We start from the raw sequence: 22500 nt of genomic DNA, 5'->3' as shown, positions 1-22500 counted from the left end.
TTTTATTATTTTTATTTTTTTTTACATTTATTTATTTTTCAAAATTATAAAATAATTTAAACACAATAAATATAACAGATCTTTAGATTTGTTGTAAAATTTTAAAAAAAATATAAAAAAAAAAAAAAATTTTAAAAAAAAAAAAAAAAAAAAAAATAAAAATCAATTTTTTTTTTTTTACGAATTTTTAAAACTATTTTTTTATTTTTTTTTTTATTATTTTTTTTTTAAAAAAGGATTTGTGTTCCAACAAATAATTTATATGTATAATTTTATTTAAAATAAAATATATATAATTTTTTTTTTCTCTTTTTTTTTTTAACGAATATTTTTTTAAATTTTTTAAAAAAAAAAAAAAAAAAAAAAAAAAAAAAAATTAATCACACACCACAATTTTTATATAAAAACAAAAAGAAATCAAAAAAAAAAAAACTTACACAAAGAAAAAAATGGGATTTTGTGGTGATGAACCATTTACAGTATGGCATAATGATAGTGGTGATTTTTCAAAATGCTTTGAAGATTCAGTTGTTATGACATTACCAGCAATATATTTATTAATATTTGGTATGAAAAGGTTATATTACCTTGAAAATAAGAAACCCGATTTATTTACATTAAAACAATTATCTCAAGATTTTCAAACATGGAGAAAAACTTTACAATTGGAGGTTATTGTTTCAATATTATTAGTAGCATGGAAGATTTTATTCTTTATTGTTATCGTTTCAATTTATAATAAACCATTTGAAATTTTATATTCAGTGGTAACAGTAGTACAATGGACAGTTTCATTAGGTTTAGTTTACTTGGAAATGAAAAAAGGTCAATCACGTTCATGGGAAATTCGTTTATATTGGGTATTTGCATTCTTTGTTGCAACTGTTAAACTTAGAACTTTAACACTTGCAATTGCTGGAGTAAGTAAAATATAAAATATAAATATATAATATATATATTAATAAATAATTTTTTTTTTTATAATAGAAATCAATTTATAATGTTGGATTTTTAGAATATTTTTCATATTTTGTTGGATATTGTTTAATATTAATATTATCAATTACAAGTGTTTTATTCTTTGACAATTTAGAAAGTTATCAAAATTTAGAAGAGAATGAGATTTCAAAAGAAGTTAATGCCAATTTATTCTCAAGATTAACATTTTGGTGGATAAATTCAGTATTGGTAAAAGGACATAAGAAGGCATTGGAGATATCGGATGTACCAACATTGGGAGAGATTGATCAATCGATTTTGTTAAGTGAAAAGTTTGAAAAAGCATGGGAAGAACAATTAAAAAAACCAAATCCATCATTACCATGGGCATTAGCAAAAGCATTTGGACCTCATTTTTACATTGCAGCATTATTTAAGATTATACAAGATTTATTGATTTTCGTTGGTCCAACATTATTGAAAAGGGTATTGGGTTTTGTAGAGAGTAGAGATGGTAGTCAAGATACATACGATGGTTTAATTTATGCATTGTTATACTTTTTAGCACCAGTGGTTCAATCATTATTACTTCATCAATATTTCCATCGTTGTTATAGAGTTGGTATGTGGTTACGTTCAGCAGTTGTGACAGCAGTCTATAAGAAAGCATTGAAAACATCATTACGTGAAGGTACAACCATTGGTGAGATTGTTAATCTCATGTCGGTTGATGCTCAAAAGTTTATGGATCTTTGTCCATACCTACATATGATTTGGTCAGCACCATTACAATTGGCAATCTCTTTGGTCCTTCTATATCGTATTTTGAATGCATCAGTTTTCGCAGGGTTAGGTATTATGTTGGTAATGATTCCAATCAATTTAGCAATTAGTAATCTAGCAAAAAAGAGACAAACCATATCAATGAAATTAAAAGATCGTCGTACTAAAGCAGTCAATGAAGTATTGAATGGAATTAAAGTGATCAAACTTTACTCTTGGGAACAAAGTTTCATGGATCATGTAAATGAAATTAGAAATAAAGAATTGGACGTAATGAAAGCTATTAAATATATTCAAGGTTTTTCATTATTGCTTTGGTCAATGAGTCCAGTGTTTGTCAGTGTTTCCACTTTTACAGTTTACATTTTAACAGGTCAAGTTTTATCAGCAACTCAAGCTTTCCCTGCATTATCATTGTTCAATGTTATGCAATTCCCAATCAATATGTTACCAAGTGTAGTTAGTTCAATCATTGAAGCATCGGTTTCAGTTGCACGTCTTCAAAAATTCTTACTAAAGAAAGATTTAGATCCAAATGTTGTTGAACATCATATCAATGAACCAGGTATTGCAGTTAAAATCGATAATGCAACCTTGGAATGGGAACCAAATAAACCAATACTTCATGATATAAATTTAACTATTAAAAAAGGTGAATTAGTTGCAATCGTTGGTCAAGTTGGTTCAGGTAAATCAAGTATTGTCAGTAGTTTAGTTGGTGATTTAGATAAAACCAAGGGTACCGTTGCTGTCAATGGTTCAGTTGCATTGGTTAGTCAACAAGCTTGGATTCAAAATGCCACTTTAAAGAATAATATCCTATTCGCGAAAGAATTAAATCAAGATAAATATCAATCAGTGGTTCAAGCATGTTGTCTTGAACCTGATATTAAAATTTTACCAGGTGGTGATCAAACTGAAATCGGTGAAAAAGGTATCAATTTATCAGGTGGTCAAAAACAACGTGTTTCAATAGCTCGTGCAGTCTATAACAATGCTGATATCTATATATTCGATGATCCATTATCAGCAGTTGACGCTCATGTTGGTAAAGCTATCTTTAAAAATGTACTCTCAAATCAAGATGGTATACTTTGTAATAAAACTAGAATATTAGTAACTCATGCTGTTCATTATTTACCATATGTCGATAGAATCATTTTAATGAAAGATGGTAGAATTGTTGAAGAAGGTGATTTCAATACTTTAATCGAAGCTGGTAGTCATTTCACTGAATTAATGTCACATGATGAACAACAACAACAATTACAACAACAACAAGCTCCTGATAAATCATCTGATAGTAATGAACAAATTGGTGGTGGCGATAATAAAGAAAGTGAAAATAATGAAGAACAAAATGAAGAAGAGGAAGGTGAAAATGAAAATTTATTAGAAAAAGTTTTAAGAAAATCAAGATCAAGATCACCATCACCATCATCAAATAGAAATATTGATGGTGATGATATTGCATCTGGTAGTATTTTACAAACTACTAGAACACCAGAAGAAGATGAACAAGATGAAAGAGAATTAATGGAAGATATTGATATTGATGGTGGTGAAAATATTCAAACACCATTACAAAAGGGTGAGAAATCATCAGTATTAAAACAACCATTAAGATTATTAAAGAAATTACCAACTTCAATTAATAAGAAATTAAATAACAGTGGTAGTGGTGTTTCATTAAAACCAATTACAACTGTTAATGCTAAACCACAAGATAAGAATAAAATCATTTCAGTTGAAACTAAACAAGAGGGTAAAGTTTCATTCAAAATATATCTTTCATATTTCAAAGCTATTGGTGTATTATTAGCAACTTGTATAATTGGTTTCTATGTTCTTACACAATTGTTATCAATTTTAGCAAATTGGTGGATATCAATTTGGACAAATAGTTATGGTGGTAATGGTAATGGTAGTGGTAGTGGTAGTATTAGTTTATCATCATCATCAACTGTTGAAGATAATGAAAAAGCAAAATATTATCTTAGTATTTATGTGGCATTTAGTTGTGGTACAATTGCAGCAACATTTTTACGTTCATTCTCAATGGTATTTGGTTCAATTAAAGGTTCAAAACTTTTCCATGAGAAAATGTTTAAAGCAGTCATTCTTTCACCAATGTCATTCTTTGATACAACACCAATTGGAAGAATTTTAAATCGTTTCTCAAAGGATCAATTAACTATTGATGAATCGATTGCACGTACATTGGGTATGTTTTTAAATACATTTTGTCAAGTGGTTGGATCAATCATTGTAATTGCATGGGTATCACCATTCATTATACTTGCAATGGTGCCAGTTGGAGCATTATTTTATTTCATTCAAAAGTATTATTTAAATTCCTCAAGAGAATTAACTCGTTTAGAGGGTGTTAGTAGATCACCAATCTATGCTCATTTCAGTGAAACTTTAGCAGGTGTAACTACAATTAGAGCATTCAAGGATGTCGCAAGATTTGTAACAGAGAATGAACGTCTATTGGATGAGAATCAAAAATGTTACTATATCAATATCTCCTCAAATAGATGGTTAGCCATTCGTTTGGAATTCCTTGGTGCATGTTTAGTAAGTTGCGCAGTGTTATATACAGTATTGGCAAGATCAAGAATTGAAGCTGGTACAGCTGGTTTAGTGATTACCTACGCATTGGCAATCACTGGTAATATGAATTGGATGGTTAGAATGTCATGTGATCTTGAGAATAGTGTAGTTTCAATTGAAAGAATTCAAGAATATTGTTTACTTCCATCAGAAGCACCATTGTTCAATGATAAATCAGTACCAATGAGTTGGCCATCACATGGTAAGATAGTATTCAAGAATCTTTGGTTAACTTATCGTGAAGGATTAGATCCAGTGTTACGTGGTATCAATTGTACCATTGAACCAAAAACTAAAGTTGGTATCGTTGGTAGAACAGGTGCAGGTAAATCATCATTAACTCAAGCACTCTTCCGTTTGGTTGAACCATTACGTGGTACCATTGAAATCGATGGCATCGATATCACCGAGTTGGGTTTAAATCCACTTCGTAGTCGTATGGCTATCATTCCACAAGATCCAGTTTTATTCGCCGGTAGTGTTCGTTACAATCTCGATCCATTCGATCAATATGATGATCATGAAATTTGGGAAGCCATTGAGAATGCTCATCTCTTGAAAGCAATCAAAGATTTAGATGGTGGTTTGGATGCTATGGTTCAAGATGGTGGTGATAATTTCAGTGTTGGTCAACGTCAACTATTGGTAATTGGTCGTGCTCTCTTAAAGAAAGCAAATATCATCGTATTGGATGAAGCTTCCTCAAGTATAGATATCGCAAGTGATGCTTTAATTCAAGAAACCATTCGTACTAAATTCGCCGATTGTACAGTTTTAACAATTGCTCATAGACTTGGAACTATCGCTGATAGTGATAAAATTATGGTTTTAGATAAAGGTGAATTAATCGAATATGATTCTCCTTCTGAATTATTAAAAAATCAAGATTCAATTTATTATAGTTTAGTTAAAGCAAGTGAATCAAAACAAAATATTGATAATGATGATGAATCAAATTAAATAATAATAAATAATAATAATAAATAATATAACAATAATAATAATAATAATAATAATAATAATAATAATAATAATAATAATAATAATAATAATAATAATAATAATAATAATAATAATAATAAATAATATATAAATATTTATTTTTAATTTATTATTAAAATAATAATAAAATAAAAATTAAAATAAAAATAAAAAAAAATAAAAAAAAGTTAAAAATAATAAAATAAAATAATTTTATTGTCTAATGGCCATTCCCAAATAAAATTGGCAAAAATAATTAATTATTATTATTATTAAAATTAAAAAAAAAAAAAAAATTAATCACTAAAAATCACAGTGTGCAATTTATTGTTTTTTTAAAATTATATGATTCTTTAATTGTATATTTTAAAAATAAATTCATTTAGAATTTATTTTTTATTATTTATGTTTTTAGAAAAAGGAGAAGAAAAAAAAAAAAAAAAAAAAATAAAAAAAAAGATTTTTTTGATTTTTTTTTTTTTTAATTTTATTTTATTTTTTTAACTTTTTTCAGTCTCTCATTGTACAAAATTATATATTTATAAATAAACTCAAAAAAAAAAAAAAATGATTATAGAATTAGATAATACACATAAACAAGATTTATCATCATTAAGATCATTATCAGCTGAAAGTATGATAACTTTTATTTTCTTTTTTTTTATTTTGTCAATACTAATTTTTTTTTTTTAACCAATATAGTCATAAGTGAATTTTGTAAAATTGCATTAGAATTTATAAAAAAAGGTTCAAATAAAAAATTATATATGGGAGCATCACGTATGTAATTAGTTATAATATTATATATCTATATATTATTTATTTTAATTATTAATATATATATATGTTTTTTTTTTTTATTTTATTTTTTTTTATTTTATTTTTTTTTTTTAGAGAAACTAAATATAGCAGCAGATAAAATTGAAAGTTTAGTTGATTCAATTACATATTTATTTTCAGAATGTACAAGATTTATGTTAAATGAAAATGATTTTAATGATACATTAGCACCAATTAAATTAAGCGATGAAGTTATAGAAATATTGAGAGAGAGTTATTTTGATAATAGAAAAGATATTAGAAATACATTACAAGAGTTTTATCCACATTTAGATCATTATCAAAATTTAGAATGGAGATTAGATACTCAAATAGCTAATCGTAGTTTAGGTTCATCAATTAATCCAATCTATTTATTAAAATTAATTACAAAATGTGGTTCTGATAATCCAATTGAACATTTACTACAAACTGATCCAAATAATTTAAAACATTTATGTAATGAATTGGAATCTGCTTTAAATGAAATTAGAACTTATGAAAATAGATTAATTATAAGAAATATTAAATAAATCAAAAAAAAAAAAAATAAAAAAATAAAAAAAAATAATAATAATAATAATAATAATAATAAAAATAAAAATATGATACCAACAAAATAACTCCAATTAATTGAATATTAAAAATAAAATAAAAATCAATAAATTTAACTAATTTTTTTTTTTTTTTGTATATGTTTTAACCAAAGGTAAAAAAAAAAAAAAAAGAAAGAGAAAAACTATTTTTATAAATTATTAAAAATAAAAAAATATTATAGTAAAAAAAAAAAAAAAAATTATCCTTCCAAAGATCATTAATTATAAATATTTTTTTTTCTTTCACACAACCTTCAGAAATTGATTAAAAAAAATATCTTAGAAAAATCTAAACCCTGCCACCAAAAAAAAATGTTAAAAAAAAAAAAATAATGAATTAATTTAATTAAAAACGAATAAATTGATTAAAAAAAAAATCTAGAGTGTTGTGCAATAAAATAATCGTAACTCATGAAAAATATTCCAAATCGAATAAAAAAAAAAAAAAAAAAAAATCAATTCCAATAATATAAAAACTTTGGGTTGAACAAAAAAATCAAAAAAAAAACAAACCGTCAAAAAATATCTTTAAAAATATCATTACTTCATACACAAGAAAAAAAAAAATAAAAAAATAAAAAAAAAAAAAAAATAAAATAATAAAATAAAATAAAATAATAAAATAAATAAAATAAAAATAAAATAAAATAAAAATCAAAGTGAAGAAACAAATAAAGAAATGAAGAGAGATAATAATAAATATATTATTTATTTATTATTTTTTCAATTTATATTAATTAATTTATTAAATGGTCAATCAATTGAAGTAAAAGATGTATCAGATCCATCATTTTTGACATACAATAAATATCCAATAGATTCAAATAAAAATACTTGTAATTTTGATTTCTTTATTCGTTCTGTGATATCTAATGGTACTGGTGGCCTTTTTACAATTTCAAGTGACAGTTCATTATCCATAACAAGTTTAAAGGTTTTTAATGATCAAATAACTCAAATTGATAAAATTTTAGTCTCAGATGTACCAAATGGTCAAAATTCAATTTCTTTAACTTCAAATTTAGGTTTAATTAATGCGTCAACAATTATTAATTTTAATTGCGAATGTATGTTTAAGGAAAAAAAAAAAAAAAAAAATAAGAAAAAAAAAAAATAAAAATAAATATTAATTTATTTAATTTAGTATATGATATGAATTCAATAAAAATAAAGTATATTCCAAATATATTAGCAGATCTTGATCCTACAGCATATAGTGGATATGTTATATTAAGCGGTTTAAAGTATAAATCAAATAATTTAATTATATCAACAAATGGTTATTCAGTTTTAGTTAATTCAGATTCAAATAAAGCAACATATATTATCTTAAGACCCTTAAATATCACAATTTTCAATCAAGATGTTACCTGTTCAATTTATTTTATTGATTACCAATTTAATTTTACAGTGCCATCATCTTATCTTTATTGTAAATATTATTATCATTTAATATTATTATCAGAATTAACATACACATATTAATAAATTAAAAAAAAAAAAAAATTATTAGATTCAAGTAATTCAGATAATCAGGTTATGTATTACCCAGACAGTCCTATGTTTCAAAAATTTTCATACTTTGCTTCAAATGTTATTTCAATAACTGCAAATTATACAGGTATTAATCCTCTAATTTTCTTATATCGAGCAAGTGGAGGTATTTTAACGTTACCTTTCTATCAAAATGATAATGGAACTGTGTATTTTGGAGCATTACAAAATTTTGGTACAAATGAGAGAATTGCAGTAGTTTCACAATATGGCTCCTCATTAGTTGAAATTAACTCTACAATATTATCATCTATTCGTAAGTATTTTTATATATTTATTTTTTTATTTTGTATATTTTACTAATATATTAAATTAATAAAGCAATATCAAGTGAAACTTATTTTCCAAGTGGAACGATATACATTCTTAAAACTACATTGGGTACATTTAATAATATGACATATTTTACAGTATATTTTAACTCATCCATTTATTTCGATATTATTGATTATAGTTTTTCAATCGATAATATACAATCAGTTTTACCATGGCCATTTGGATTTGAGAGTGGTACAAACTATAAATATTCATTTAAGGTAGCATTCTTATTAAGTTTAATGAGTAGTTCTTGGAATACATTTGTTATAACTCCATATAATGGTATGACAAGTTTAAACCCTCTTAATCTACCTCCAGATCTTGTATCTTTAAATGATGCGACACCAACAATGAAACATTATGAAATGATTATTTTAGATTCAAATTGTTATTTAATTAGAATTGCACCTAGTGATGATTTTGTAAATGGGATTATTACAATTAATAATAAACCATATGGATATGGATCATTAGTTGAAGGTGATGGTATTAATGGTCCATCAATGTATGAATTTGTTTACGAAAATACAAATTCAGGTGTAGGTACAATTGAAATTCGTGGTTCAAGTGGAAAAAGTTCACCATATTATACAAGTCAACCAAGTTACTATTCTTCAATTCCCCCAAAATTTGTTTATGATGCAACTGCATTTAATATATATAATATATACCTCATTCAAAATGTATCATTTTTATATAATAATCTTAACACCACAAACAAATCAATTGATAATATAATGTACTTTAATTTTACAGATGTTACAGAAACTAATGTTGAGCTAGAGGTTGTTTTTTTAAACAATTTTAAATTATTAAATGGAAGAATATCTAAACAATGTTTTGCAAAATGGAATTCAACAATTAAATTGTTTCAAGTTGAATTTAGAGTACCTGCAAATGTTAAAACTGGTTACTTTAATTATAATATTAAACTAGGAAGTATTTATACAAACTTTTATAGTCAATTACTTCCAGCATCGAATCAATTATATGTAACTTCATCAAGTAAGTTTTTTAATATTATTTATTTATTTATTTTTTTTAAAAAAAATACTAATTATTTATTTTTTTTAAAAAAAGGATTTGATCAATATGGACCAATTTTTAAAACAATAGATAAAAGTATATCACAAAATCCAAATCAAATTAAATGGTCAGTTACAATTCAAGATGAAATTAATGGATTTGATTATGGTCATGTTATTGTAAGAGGTGATATGGATGGCTCAAGATATACTATTAATTTATCAAATAATACAATTATTAGTGGTAATGAATTTTTAGGACAGCATGATATCATTGTAACAATTCCAGATATTTGTGCAACTCAATCATATTCAATTATTGAAATTGAATTGTTTGATAAACAAGGTTATTCATGTGAATTTTATATGACTAAAAGTTTTGATGCACCTTCGAATCCTTTCATTAATTATTTTGGTGACCCAACTATTAATAAGATAACAATTTATTGTGATGATTATCAAGATCAAACACCACCAGTATTATTATCATTCCAATCTTCAAGAGTAGTCTCATCTCAAGATAATAGTCAAACTTTATTATTCGAGTTTCAAGTAACTGATCCAGAAAGTGGATTGAAATCTGATCAATTACCAATAGTTTATGCTACTTCGAAACAACTTGAAGGTATTTTTAATACTTCAGAAATTAAAACTATTGTTAATAATAATACAATTGATTATAAATGCCAAATTGATCTTCCTTATGGATTCGGGTACCAATCTGATATACTATTTAGTGTTTATGGTTTAATTAATAATGGTGGTTATTTTGGTGGTTACTCAAGTGAGAGATTAATGAGTATTTCACCAAACTCTTATTATATGTCAAATATTCCATTAATTAAAAAGTTATTAATTTCAAAAGTTTCAATTATTACATCAAGTGGTGGTAAATTATTAATTATTGGTAAACATTTTCAAACTGATTATAAAGTTCATATAAAATATTTAGATGGTAATTTAGTATTTCCACAAGTTTCAACACCAACTATATCATATTCAACATCAATAATAATTAATGATATTAAACCAACTACAAACCCATTCATTATCAAAGTCGTAAGTTTAAATAATCTTAATCAATCAAATGAATTTACAGTTTATCCAGTAGTTTATAATTTTATTGATCCATCACCAAAACCACCAATAAAACCAAGAATTCCATGTGCTGGTACACCAGAATGTGGTGGTTCAAAAAATGGATATTGTAAAGAAAACTATGGTTGTATTTGTTATTCACCATGGGTTGGAATTGATTGTACATCTCAAGTCATCATTGTACCACAACCAAGTACAAATACATCAAATCCATCAACTGAAATTCCAGTAATTGGTGGTGGTGGTGGTAATAATAATAATGAAACAAACACTGAAACAATATTATTTAAATCATTAATTTCATTAGTTTCATTAAGAGAATTAGATTTTCAATCAAATATAGTTAATACATATACATTTGAAAAATGGGTTTATAATCAAATTGATAGTAATACAAATCAGTATGTTACAAATATCACCATACCAAAATCAAATACAACAACTACAATCACAGCAACATTACAATGGTTTAAAGAGAAATCAATTATTAAATTTGCAAATCAACAATTGGTAATGAATCCATCAAGTATAAAATATACAATCGATATTTCAAATTATGATTTCTCAAGTAAATTAAATCAATTACAATTAATTATGTCTGCATCAATATCAGCTTCTAAAAGTGATGATATTTGTTCAAGTAAAGAGTTTGGTGTAACGAGTGATAGTGATGATGATATTTCAAATTATATTAAACTTCAAGTTGATACTGTTTCATTATATGGTAGATTCATTAAGAGGGCAATCGTAGATTCAACAGTTCAAACAATTTCAAATATTTTATTAGATTCATCAATGAATTTAATTACAAATGCTGCATCTTCTCAAACTTATATTGGTATTCAATTACCATATTATAGTGATTCAATTATTATTGATCCAGGTATGTTTTTTTTTTATTTTTTTTTTATTGAATTTTAAAACTTTGGGGTTCTAACTTTTTTTTTAAAAAATTTTTATTTTTTTTAATTTTTTTTTTTTTTTTATATAGATTTTTCTATATTAATCGATAGTAAATCAGCATCAAATAACAATAACTCTATTTGTTCAAATATCAATAGTAAATCTGGTTTGTCAACTGTTCAACTTGTTGGTATTATTATTGGTTCAGTTGGTTTTGCTGCTGTTATAATTATTTCAATTGCTTTTTGTATACATAAGAACAGGACTGATGCTAAATTTAGGTTATTTGTAAGAAATAAAACTATTCATATGGATAAAAAAAAATAATAAAAAATAAAAAAAAAATAAAAATAGATTATTAAAAATAAAAATAAAAATTAAAATAAAAATAATAATAACTTGTAAAAATAAAAAATTAAAATAAAATAAAATTCTTTAAAAAGGTTGCAAATAACAAACACTTCACCACAATTATTTTTATTTTTATTTTGGATATTTTTTTTTCTTTTTTTTTTTTTTTTTTAATTTTTATTTTGGATTAGTTTATTTTAGAATAATAATAATAATAATAATAATAATAATAATAATAATAATAGTAATAATAATAATAATAATAATAATATTAATAATAATAAAAACAACTATAAACAAAAAATATAAAATAAAAAAAAAAAAAAAAAAAAAAAGTAATATTTTTTCATATGACAAAAAATCTTTGCAAACTATTTTAAGAACTGTCACATTCTAAAATTTTTCTTATAATTTTTTTTTTTGAAAATCATTAAATTAAATTTAATTTTTTTTTTTTTTTTTGTTTTTTTTTTTTTTTTTTTTTTTCTATTTTTTTTATTTATTTTTTTTTTTTTTTATAAAATTAAATTAATTTTTTTTTTTTTTTTTTTTCTTTTATTCTGGTGTATTCTCAATCACAAAAAAAATTTTATATATTTTTTTAGTATAGTTTACTTCTAAAGATATATAATAATTTTATTTATTTATTTTCAATTTAATTAATTTTTTAATTTTTTAAAAAAAAAAAAAAAAAAAAAAAAAAAAAAAAAAAAAAAAAAAAAAAAAAAATTTTAAACCCCACTTTTTTTAATTTTTAATTTTTTTCACAAATTTTCACCACTTTATTCGCATAGTTTTATTATCATATATTATTTATATATATACAAACACACAAACACATAAAAACTTTTTTTAATAAATAGATAATTTGTATAACAGAAACAAAATAATGGCAGCTCACAAACGTTTACAAAAAGTAAGTCTTAAAATGATAAACATTATTAAAAAGGAAATAAAATAGAATAAAAAAACAAAAAAAAACAAAAAGTGGACATATGAAAAAAAAAAAAAAAAAAAAAAAAAAAAAAATATTAAACTATTTACCATTTATTTTTTATATTAATTACTTTTTTTTTTTTTTTCAATTATTTAGGAAATCACCGATATGCTCAAAACTCCACCATCATGGTGTTCAGCTCATCTTGTAGATGATAATTTACAAAAATGGAAAGCAACTGTTCAAGGACCAGTAAGTTTTAAATTAATAAGAAATAAATAATTAAAAATAAATTAAATAATATTAATAATAAATTTATTAATTCAATTAAAATTTTAAAATTTCTTTAGGAAGGATCTCCATTCGAAAAAGGTGTATTTAGTATGGATATTGATATTCCAGCTGATTATCCATTCAAACCACCAACATTAAAATTTACAACTAAAATCTATCATCCAAATATTAAAACATCTGATGGAGCAATTTGTGCAGAAGTATTCTCAACATGGAGTCCTCAATTAAAGATTCTTGATGTTCTTACAACAATTCGTTCAATTCTTACTGATCCAAACCCAGATAATCCTTTGGAAACTGAAATCGCTCAACAATTCAAAACTGATAGAAATGCATTCAATAAAACCGCCAAAGAATGGACTAAAAAATATGCCAAGTAAAAACGCGATTTTAATGGTATATGTGAGAAGATAGAAATAGAAAGGGAATTAAGAAAAAAAAAAAAAAAAAAAAACAAAAAAAAAAAAATTATTGGTTTTTAAATTTAAACCAATTATTTATTTATTTATTTTTTTTATTTATTTTTTTTCCTTCTTTTTTTTGGATATGTATATTTATAAATAAAAAAAAAAAAACATTAAAAAAAAAAAAAATTATTTCTTTGTTCTATTTTTATTTTTTTTATTTTTTTTTTTTATTTTTTATTTTTTATTTTCATTTTTTTTTTATTTTTTTTTTTTATTTTTTTATTTTTTTTTTTTTATATCAATATCACCAATTAAAAAGTAACAATAATGTGATGTATTCAAATACTAAATCACCAATAAAAAAAAAATTTGGATATGAAATATCTATTATCGATGAAGATGAAGAAGAGATAAAAAACAATAATAACAGTAACCAAACAAACCATAGTAATAATAACGAAAATTTAATTGTAGAAGATTTAGATTTCGATTTTGACTTTGAAGTTAACAATAGTAAGAACAATAGCATTGACGATCATAGTGATAATAACAAAAATTATATTACACAAGATAAACATTTACATTTAGACATTCAACTTAATAATAATAATAATAATAATAGTAATAATAATAATAATAGTAATCATTATAATAACAGCACAAATACCAATAATAACATTATAAACAACAACAACAATAATAATAGTTCATATAATAACGATATTACTGGAGTATGCCTTTCAAATAGCAATAGTAAAAATGATAATATTAAAAATGTTTGTGAAAATCCTATTGTTTTTCGAAGTAAAACAGCAACAAACCTAACACTACCTATTGAAGATGAAGATGAAGATCTCGATAATTTGGTTTTTGAAGATACTATAAAAAGATATAATAGTGGTACTTTCTTAAATAATAATAAAAATAATAATAATAATAATAATGGAAGCAAAAATGATCAATTAGATGATTCTAATGAATTCGATTTTGATATTTCATCAGAATTGGATAATGATAGTTCTTTAAAAAATGATAAAGAGACACCTACATCTAAGGTCACAGTAAATTGTTTACCAGATAACTTATTTACAGAATGTCCACTATGTTACATTAAAGTTTTAAAAGTTGATATTGAACAACATGTTTCTTTAGAATTGGACTCTTTAGAAAATATTGAAAAGAATAAAAACAATCACAACAATCATACCAATAATACTACCAATAATAACAACAACAACAACAACAACAACAATAATAATAATAATAATAATAATAATAATAATAATAATAATAATAATAATAATAATAATAATAATAATAATAATAATAATAATAATAATAATAATAATAATAATAATAATAATAATAATTTAAAGAAATCTTCTCCTTTTATTAAAAAAGTATTACCAAAACCAATAATAGAAACCCCAATAAAAACTACAGCTACACCAATAACAAATAGGACTTTTTCAAACACCTCAACAATAACTCCCATAATACCTTTAGTGCCATTAACACACAAAATACCACAAATCATAACTCCAATAACACCAATTACACCCAAAGTACCAATGGTTATGGTAGCTAAATCACCAACAACACCAACAACACCAACAACACCAACAACACCAATAACACCAATAACACCAATTACACCCAAAGCACCAATAATAATGGTAGGAAAATCACCGACATTACCAACAAATACATTAAATAATAGTGGTTTTAGTTTTAAAAATTTAAGACAAACTACACCAACAACCACCACCACAACTACTACAGCTATAAATACAAATACAAATAGCAATCAAAATATAAATATAAATACAAGACCTTCAACAACTAATCCAATATCACCAATTAAAAAACTACCATTTTCGTCATCAGTAGTTGCTACTAAAATATCACCATTTGTTAAGGATTCATTATTTCAAATAAAGTCAAACTCTATTAGTGTTGGTAAAACTACAATAATAAAGAAATATATTGTAAAGGAAAGTGAAATTGGATTCTATTCAAACCATATAAAGATACCAATATCACAAAAGATTACTGAAAACAATAATAATCTATATAGTAGTAGTAACAGCAATAGTAGTAGTGTTTGTGAAATTACAGCTTTTGAAATTAACTACTCAAAGATTGTTTCACTTTTAATATTTGTGGAGAATAACGAGTTATCATTAAGAATGGATTTATTGTCATATGGTATTTACATTGGTGCAATTGCAAAACCTCATTCAAAAAATGAAAGAATTACAATTAACTCTATAAAGGGTAATTTCTTTTCAACTTTCAAAGATAGTTTAAAGATGGTTGGCTTATTAGAGAAGACTACTTATTTCAACTCTGATACCAATCTTACAACCTCTTTTCAAACTATTCAAGAGGATGAAATTGAACCAACAGATTTAAATTATATAGATGATCTATTAAATAAAAATAAAAATAAAAAAAATATTGATATTATAGAAAGTACTCAATATTCTCAAAAACAGCAACAACAACAAAAACAGCAGCAACAACAACAATCCAAACATAATATATATAATTTTATTGATGACCCAATACAAAATACTCAAGCACCATCATCAAGATCTACTTTTAAAACTAACAACAACAATAATTATAATAATAATAATAATAATAATAATAATAATAATAATAATAATAATAATAATAATAATAATAATAATAATAATAATAATAATGAATTTACAGATGATATAGTATCAACACAATTTTCACCATCACAATATTCAAGATTAGCAAAGAAAAAAATAAATAATATATTATCTGATGATGATATATCATCTGATGAAGAGCTTTTGGAGGAAGACTACCAAGTAAACCGTTCAAAACAATTTAGCTTTAAAAATAATAATAATAATAATAATAATAATAATAATAATAATAATAATAATAATAATAATAATAATAATAATAATAATAATAATAATAATAATAACAATAGATTCAAACCTTATCAAAAAACTTTTAAATTTTTTAGCAATAATAGTAATACCAATAAAAATTATGGAAAATCAAGAACTTTTAAAAAGAGATTCAAAAAATATAAAAAAAGAAATAATGAAGAGTTTGTAAAAAAAAATTATAGTAGCTCAACTGCTAGTAGTAGTTCAGATAATAGCCAAAACTTAACAGTTCAAGGACAATATTACTATAGCCACGACTCTGCAGTAAATGATATGAATTCATTTTCTTATAATGATATTGGATGGGAGGGTTCAAATGGTGCTACCTCTTTTAAATCTCTCAATGAATGGTAGTTTTAAAAAAACTCTAAAATAAAATAGAATAAAATAAGATAAGATAATTAATTGAAATAAAATATAATGATAAATTTATTCAGTCATCTCATTTTTATTTTGAAGGAAAAGTTAAATGGGTGTAATAAATTTATTTATTTTTTAAAAACATGTAAACTTTCTGTGGAAAGTAATTTGAAGTTTTGGCAAATCTTAAGGTAATTATTGTTATTGGTTATTATTTGACTTCTGAATTCTTAGTATTGCATATCAGTTCTTAAGTAAGATTTTTTTTTTTTTTTTTATTATTACATATGATATTGGGATTTGTTGAAAGAAATGTATTTTATCATAAATAATATTAATAATTATTTATTAATTATTAATATTGTTTAATTAATTATCTATTTTATTTTTGTAGATTATTGATAATAATTAATTTAAAAAAAGGTGGTGCAAGTGGTTTATTTAAAGGCGTTTTTTTTTTTTTAAAAAAAAAAAAATCTGACATAAAATTCTCGATTTGTTAATATCTAAGTAAAATATATTAATTAGGTATTTGCTATTTTATTTTATACTAACATATAGGGAGAAAAAAAATAAAAAGAATATAAATAGGAAATAAAAAATTGTTAACCACTGCAATTCAAATACAAATTAAAAAAATAACAGATTTAATTTTTCTTTCTGCAAATATCCTTGGTGTTGGTATTGGATTACGAGTTTAAAGGTGCTCTAAATGGTATCATTAAAATCATTTCTATAATATAAAACATTAAATATCTTAAATGATAAAATGAAATAAAATTTCATCGAATTTTTTTTTTTTATTTATTTTTTTATTTTAGATTTTTTTTTTTTTTTTTAGATTATTTTATTATTTGTTAGTGGATTTAGCTCTTGAACAATAAAGATTTTTTTTTATTACAACAACCCACTTGCGCAGCATAAATTACTTTTCACCTTAAAGGCTTAAATTTTAATGTATTTATTTTTAAAATTTATCAAAATTTTTTTTTTTTTTTTTTTTAAAAATCAATAATTTGCTGGATCTAGAATTTTTTTTTTAATCTTATACCATTTCTTAGTAAAAAAATTCTGTAAAATTATAACTATTTAAAGGCGATTATTTTAAAAAAAAATAAGCAAAACATTTTCGATTTTATAATAGAATATCTAAATTGTTTTAATTACCAGTATTTGGTATTTGGATATTATTTTATGCTAATATAAGTAAAAAAAAAAAAAAAAAATTTAAAAAAAAAAAAAAGAGTATAAATAGGAAATGAAAAATAATTTTAAACCACTTCAATTCAAATACAAATTAAAACAAGTATCAATTTAATTTTTTCATTAATTTTTCAAAATGTTATACAGTAAGTTTAAAATTTTAAAAGTTGATTTAAATAATAAAAAAAAAAAAAAACAACTAACAAAAAAAAAAAAAAAAAAATATTTTTTACAAAAACATATTTTTAAAGAATCAATTTCATCTTTAGGTAATGTTAAATCAAGCCAAAACAACTTCAAATCAGTAAATCAACTATCCAATCAAACACAACAAAGTGGAAACAATGTTCAAATAAATACAGATTCTAATTTAATTGATCTTTCTCTAAATATCCTTGGTATTGATGTCCAATTACACATTTAAAGGTGATTTTAATGGTATCATTTGAAATTTTTCTATATAGTATCTGCCATTAAATGGTTTAAATGATTAAATAAAATTTTTATACAATAATAATTTTTTTTATAAATAGAATTTTTTTTTTTACTTTTATTGCTAAAAAGAACAATTTTTTTTTTTCCTTTTATTGCTAAAAAGAACAATTTTTTTTTTTTTTTTTTTTTTTTCAAATATCACCCAGTGTTTTTGGGTTTTAAAAGTTTTGAAGATGGCAGTTGGTTTTTTTATAAAAAAAAAATTAATTCCTAATTGAATTGTAATTTTTTTTTTTTTACGCTTGTGTAAAATATGGATTTTTTTTATTTTTGTTTACGTAATCTTTGTTGCGGAGTATATCATTTATTAAAATAACTTGTCATGGCGCGAAATCCCGAATTTTTATCACTTAAGAGTTGAATACAAATCCAAATATATGCCTTTTTTTATGTTAGATTTTTTAAATCTGTAAAATTAAGGCGATTTTTTAAAATAAAAATCAACAAAAAATTAACGATTTGATAATAGAATATCTATGTTATTTATTTAGTATTTAGTATTTGCATATAATATTATACTAATGTTTTGAGAAAAAAAAAAATATGAAAAAAAAAAAAAAAAAGAGTATAAATAGGAAATGAAAAATAATTGTAAACCACTTCAATTCAAATTAAAACATTTACAATAATTCCAACTTTTCCATTAATTTTTCAAAATGTTATACAGTAAGTTTAAAATTTTAAAATTTGAATTAAATAATAATTAAAAAAAAAAAATTAAAAAAAAAAAAAAAACTTTTTTTTTTTACATAACAACATTTTTAAAGAATCAATTTCATCTTTAGGTAATGTTAAATCAAGCCAAAACAATTTCAAATCAGTAAATCAATTATCCAATCAAACACAACACAGTGGTAACAATGTTCAAACTAATACAAATCCTCATTTAATAGATCTTTCTGCAAATATCCTTGGTATTGATGTCCAATTACAAATTTAAAGGTGTTTTTTGTATCATACAAAACACTAAAAGTCTTAATTGATTAAATAAAATTTTATCCAATATTTTTTTATAAAATAAATTTAAAAAAATTTAATTTCTTTTTTTTTGATCAAAGATTTTTCTTTTTTATTTGGCCAAAGATTTAGCTTTTTTTCCAATATGACCAAACATGATAGAAATTTTTTTTTTTTTTTTTTTTTTTATTTTCAATCAATTATTTGTGAGTTCTACATCTTAAACTAAATTTTTTTTCTTTTATCCAATCTTATATAGGGATTAGTTTTGTTTTCCCAATAGAGATGATTACAAATCCAAGGATCTGCTTTTTTTTTTTAGATTTTAAAAATAAAAAATATTTAGGAGAAGATTTTTTGAAAAAATAAAATTATTTAAAGGCGATTTTTTAAAATTATTGATTTATATTCAATTTGAATATCTAATATAGTAATTTAAAATACATAAGGAGAAAAAAAAAAATTGAAAAAAAAAAGTATAAATATGAAATTAAAAAAATTCTAAACTACTCCATTTCAAATACAAATTCAATATCAATTTAATTTCTTTTATATTTCAAAATGTTATACAATAAGAATAAAATTTTAAAAGTTTTTTTTTTTGAATTTTAAAAAAAAAAAAAAAACTAACAAAAAAAAAAAAAAAAAAAAAATTTAATTTTACAAAACATTATGTAAAAGAATCAATTTCATCTTTAGGTAATGTTAAATCAAGCAAAAGAAGTTTCAAATCATTAAATCAAATGTCTAATCAAACACAACAAAGTGGTAACAAGGTTCAAACAAATACAGATTCTCATTTAATTAATCTTTATCCTTGGTATTGATGTCCAAATACACATTTAAAGGTGTTTTAAATTGTTTTCATTATCATTTAAATTATTTCTATAATACCAACTATTAAATGGCTTAAATTATTAAAATAAAATTTATTCCAATCTTTTTTTTAATTTGATCAATGATTTTTTTTTCTTTTATTTGGCCTTTTTTTTTGTTATCACGGTTTGGTGATTGTTTTTTTTTTTTTTTTTTTACCTGTGATCAGACCTTCAAGGAATGTCCTTTTGTCTTTTCGGCGGTGTTTGTTAAACGGTTTTATTTTTATTATTCAATTGTATTAATTTTTTTAAACTATATTATATTTTTTTTTTTTTTTTTTTTTTTTTTTTTTTTTTTTTTTTTTTTTTTTTTTTTTTTTTTTTTTTTTTTTTTTTTTTTTTACTACTACTTAAATTGGAAGAGGGTTCGGAGCTGCTGGGGTTTGCCAGGCTTTGTTGAATTTGTATTTGTGAAGATCTTGATTGGTGTTTTTTAGTATTGCTTCGTCGTGTTTGATTTTCTTTAGTGTGATGAATTTTTCAGTTTCGATGAGATTTAGTAATTCTGTTTCTATGACCTTTTGTTCGAATTTTGGCTCTGGTTTGCTTTCATCAGTGTTGAACAATTTGTGACAGATTATCTTCCATAATTGGTGTGCTATTATTCCTATGAGATTGGGGAAGATTCTCTCAGTTCTGTTGTATTTTGATATGTCTAAGGTATCCATTGACCATCTGTGGATTTTGATGAATGATAATTTTTTAACTGTTGATATGATGGTTTTTTCAATATCAAGGATATCTTGGCATAGAGTGAAGAGGTGAGAATAAGGGTCTCTGAATAGGTGGCCACAGATCTTGCATCTGGTGTCTCTTTCGTGGTTGATACCTGGAAGTGATCTTGAGAAGAATCTGAAGAGGGTGTTTCTACCTTTTTGGTGAGAAATGCTGTTGATGTTTTGAATACTTTGGGTATTGCTGTGTTGTATCTCACACGGTTTGGTGATTGAGTATGATTTAGTTGTTTTTTATAATATTGACCAGTTTTCATTTTAAAAAAAAAGTGACCGAGAATCGAACTTGCGCTTTTTATTGAATGTTTGATAAATATTTGCCTCAGGCCGGGATCGAACCAGCGACCTTAAGATCTTCAGTCTCACGCTCGTACCAACTGAGCTACTAAGGCTTTATGGGATTCTTGTAATGATCGCCGTATTTCAATTCCTTGGGATAAATTTTGAGATCGAAAAAAAACAAACAACAACAACAATCTCTTTTTTTGATTATTTCATTTTTCATATAAAAAAGACTTAAAAAACAAATAAATAAATAAATAAACTATCTTAAAAAGCCATCTTTTTACTTTATTGTAATTTATTATTTGTTTCGTTTTGAGAATTTTGCGTAGCAAAATTTTCAAAAAAAAGCAAAAAATAATCAGATCGAAAAAAAACAAACAACAACAACAATCTCTTTTTTTGATTATTTCATTTTTCATATAAAAAAGACTTAAAAAAAAAAAAAAAAAAAAAAAAAAAAAAAAAAAAAAAAAAAACCTGGGAACCAAGTTAATCAGAAAATTTCCAGATTTTTAACTTTTTAAAGAAAAATATAAAAAATAGAAAGAAAATAAAATGAAAATCACAAACAACACCACAAATATTAAGCAACACAAATGCCTACAAAAAATAAGCGAAATTGTGGATAAAACTCAATTAAAAAAAAAACAATTCAAATACGTCATAAACATCAATCACGAACCAGACGATAAAATAAAAAAAGATTTAGAAAAAAGTTTGGACAAAAAAGATGTTTTAATCAAAAGTAATAATACATTCAAAATTCTCACAGACAGTATTAGTACAGTAATCTATTTTGTAAATATGTTCGATGCAGAATTAAAAGGACAATTTATAACCACTCTAAGACCAAAAAATATGTATACGGATTTCGATTGGTATAAATCACTCACAGAAATAGAATGGGTAATAGAAAATGAAGGATGTAAACTAATTAAATCCACAGCAAAGAAAAATGCACCTTTAAAGCAAATTTAAAGAAAAGTTGATTTAAATTGGATTTAAATTGAATTTAAAGCCGCGTTTAAAAA

The 22500-nt window shown here is 22.9% G+C and overlaps 9 protein-coding genes and 1 non-coding gene across 10 annotated transcripts; 8 read left to right on the top strand and 2 right to left on the bottom strand.

The window, feature by feature from the left end:
• Nucleotides 1-449: 449 nt before the first annotated feature.
• On the top strand, nt 450-5298 carry abcC8 (ABC transporter C family protein; the record flags this gene model as incomplete). The annotated part of the gene is made up of 2 exons (XM_634812.1): nt 450-920; nt 988-5298. The coding sequence occupies 2 exons, from the start codon at nt 450-452 to the stop codon at nt 5296-5298; spliced, it is 4782 nt and encodes a 1593-aa protein (XP_639904.1).
• Nucleotides 5299-5886: 588 nt separating this feature from the next.
• On the top strand, nt 5887-6671 carry commd2 (COMM domain-containing protein 2; the record flags this gene model as incomplete). The annotated part of the gene is made up of 3 exons (XM_634811.1): nt 5887-5953; nt 6022-6099; nt 6214-6671. The coding sequence occupies 3 exons, from the start codon at nt 5887-5889 to the stop codon at nt 6669-6671; spliced, it is 603 nt and encodes a 200-aa protein (XP_639903.1).
• Nucleotides 6672-7413: 742 nt separating this feature from the next.
• Nucleotides 7414-11959, top strand: DDB_G0285045 (EGF-like domain-containing protein; the record flags this gene model as incomplete). Its single annotated transcript, XM_634810.2, has 6 exons — nt 7414-7801; nt 7879-8166; nt 8248-8544; nt 8610-9611; nt 9687-11612; nt 11721-11959. The coding sequence occupies 6 exons, from the start codon at nt 7414-7416 to the stop codon at nt 11957-11959; spliced, it is 4140 nt and encodes a 1379-aa protein (XP_639902.2).
• A 913-nt stretch (nt 11960-12872) lies between these two features.
• ubcB (ubiquitin-conjugating enzyme E2) lies at nt 12873-13594 on the top strand (the record flags this gene model as incomplete). Its single annotated transcript, XM_634809.1, has 3 exons — nt 12873-12899; nt 13077-13172; nt 13271-13594. 3 exons carry the CDS (start codon nt 12873-12875, stop codon nt 13592-13594), a joined length of 447 nt encoding a protein of 148 aa, XP_639901.1.
• Nucleotides 13595-13953: 359 nt separating this feature from the next.
• Nucleotides 13954-17801, top strand: DDB_G0285093 (hypothetical protein; the record flags this gene model as incomplete). The annotated part of the gene is made up of 4 exons (XM_634808.1): nt 13954-16907; nt 16995-17108; nt 17312-17366; nt 17739-17801. 4 exons carry the CDS (start codon nt 13954-13956, stop codon nt 17799-17801), a joined length of 3186 nt encoding a protein of 1061 aa, XP_639900.1.
• Nucleotides 17802-18256: 455 nt separating this feature from the next.
• DDB_G0285037 (hypothetical protein) lies at nt 18257-18544 on the top strand (the record flags this gene model as incomplete). Its single annotated transcript, XM_634807.1, has 1 exon — nt 18257-18544. The coding sequence occupies one exon, from the start codon at nt 18257-18259 to the stop codon at nt 18542-18544; it is 288 nt and encodes a 95-aa protein (XP_639899.1).
• A 614-nt stretch (nt 18545-19158) lies between these two features.
• On the top strand, nt 19159-20399 carry DDB_G0284877 (hypothetical protein; the record flags this gene model as incomplete). The annotated part of the gene is made up of 3 exons (XM_634806.1): nt 19159-19180; nt 19383-19529; nt 20254-20399. The coding sequence occupies 3 exons, from the start codon at nt 19159-19161 to the stop codon at nt 20397-20399; spliced, it is 315 nt and encodes a 104-aa protein (XP_639898.1).
• A 706-nt stretch (nt 20400-21105) lies between these two features.
• On the bottom strand, nt 21106-21441 carry DDB_G0284875 (hypothetical protein; the record flags this gene model as incomplete). The annotated part of the gene is made up of 1 exon (XM_634805.1): nt 21106-21441. One exon carries the CDS (start codon nt 21439-21441, stop codon nt 21106-21108), a length of 336 nt encoding a protein of 111 aa, XP_639897.1.
• A 61-nt stretch (nt 21442-21502) lies between these two features.
• Nucleotides 21503-21576, bottom strand: tRNA-Phe-GAA-11. The gene has a single exon. It is a non-coding gene; the product is annotated as a tRNA-Phe (tRNA).
• Nucleotides 21577-22024: 448 nt separating this feature from the next.
• DDB_G0284873 (hypothetical protein) lies at nt 22025-22447 on the top strand (the record flags this gene model as incomplete). Its single annotated transcript, XM_634804.1, has 1 exon — nt 22025-22447. The coding sequence occupies one exon, from the start codon at nt 22025-22027 to the stop codon at nt 22445-22447; it is 423 nt and encodes a 140-aa protein (XP_639896.1).
• Nucleotides 22448-22500: the final 53 nt, after the last annotated feature.

The sequence above is a fragment of the Dictyostelium discoideum genome, assembly GCF_000004695.1.
Source record: "Dictyostelium discoideum AX4 chromosome 4 chromosome, whole genome shotgun sequence".
Classification (NCBI taxonomy): domain Eukaryota; phylum Evosea; class Eumycetozoa; order Dictyosteliales; family Dictyosteliaceae; genus Dictyostelium; species Dictyostelium discoideum.
This window is presented reverse-complemented; position numbering and strand designations above follow the sequence as displayed.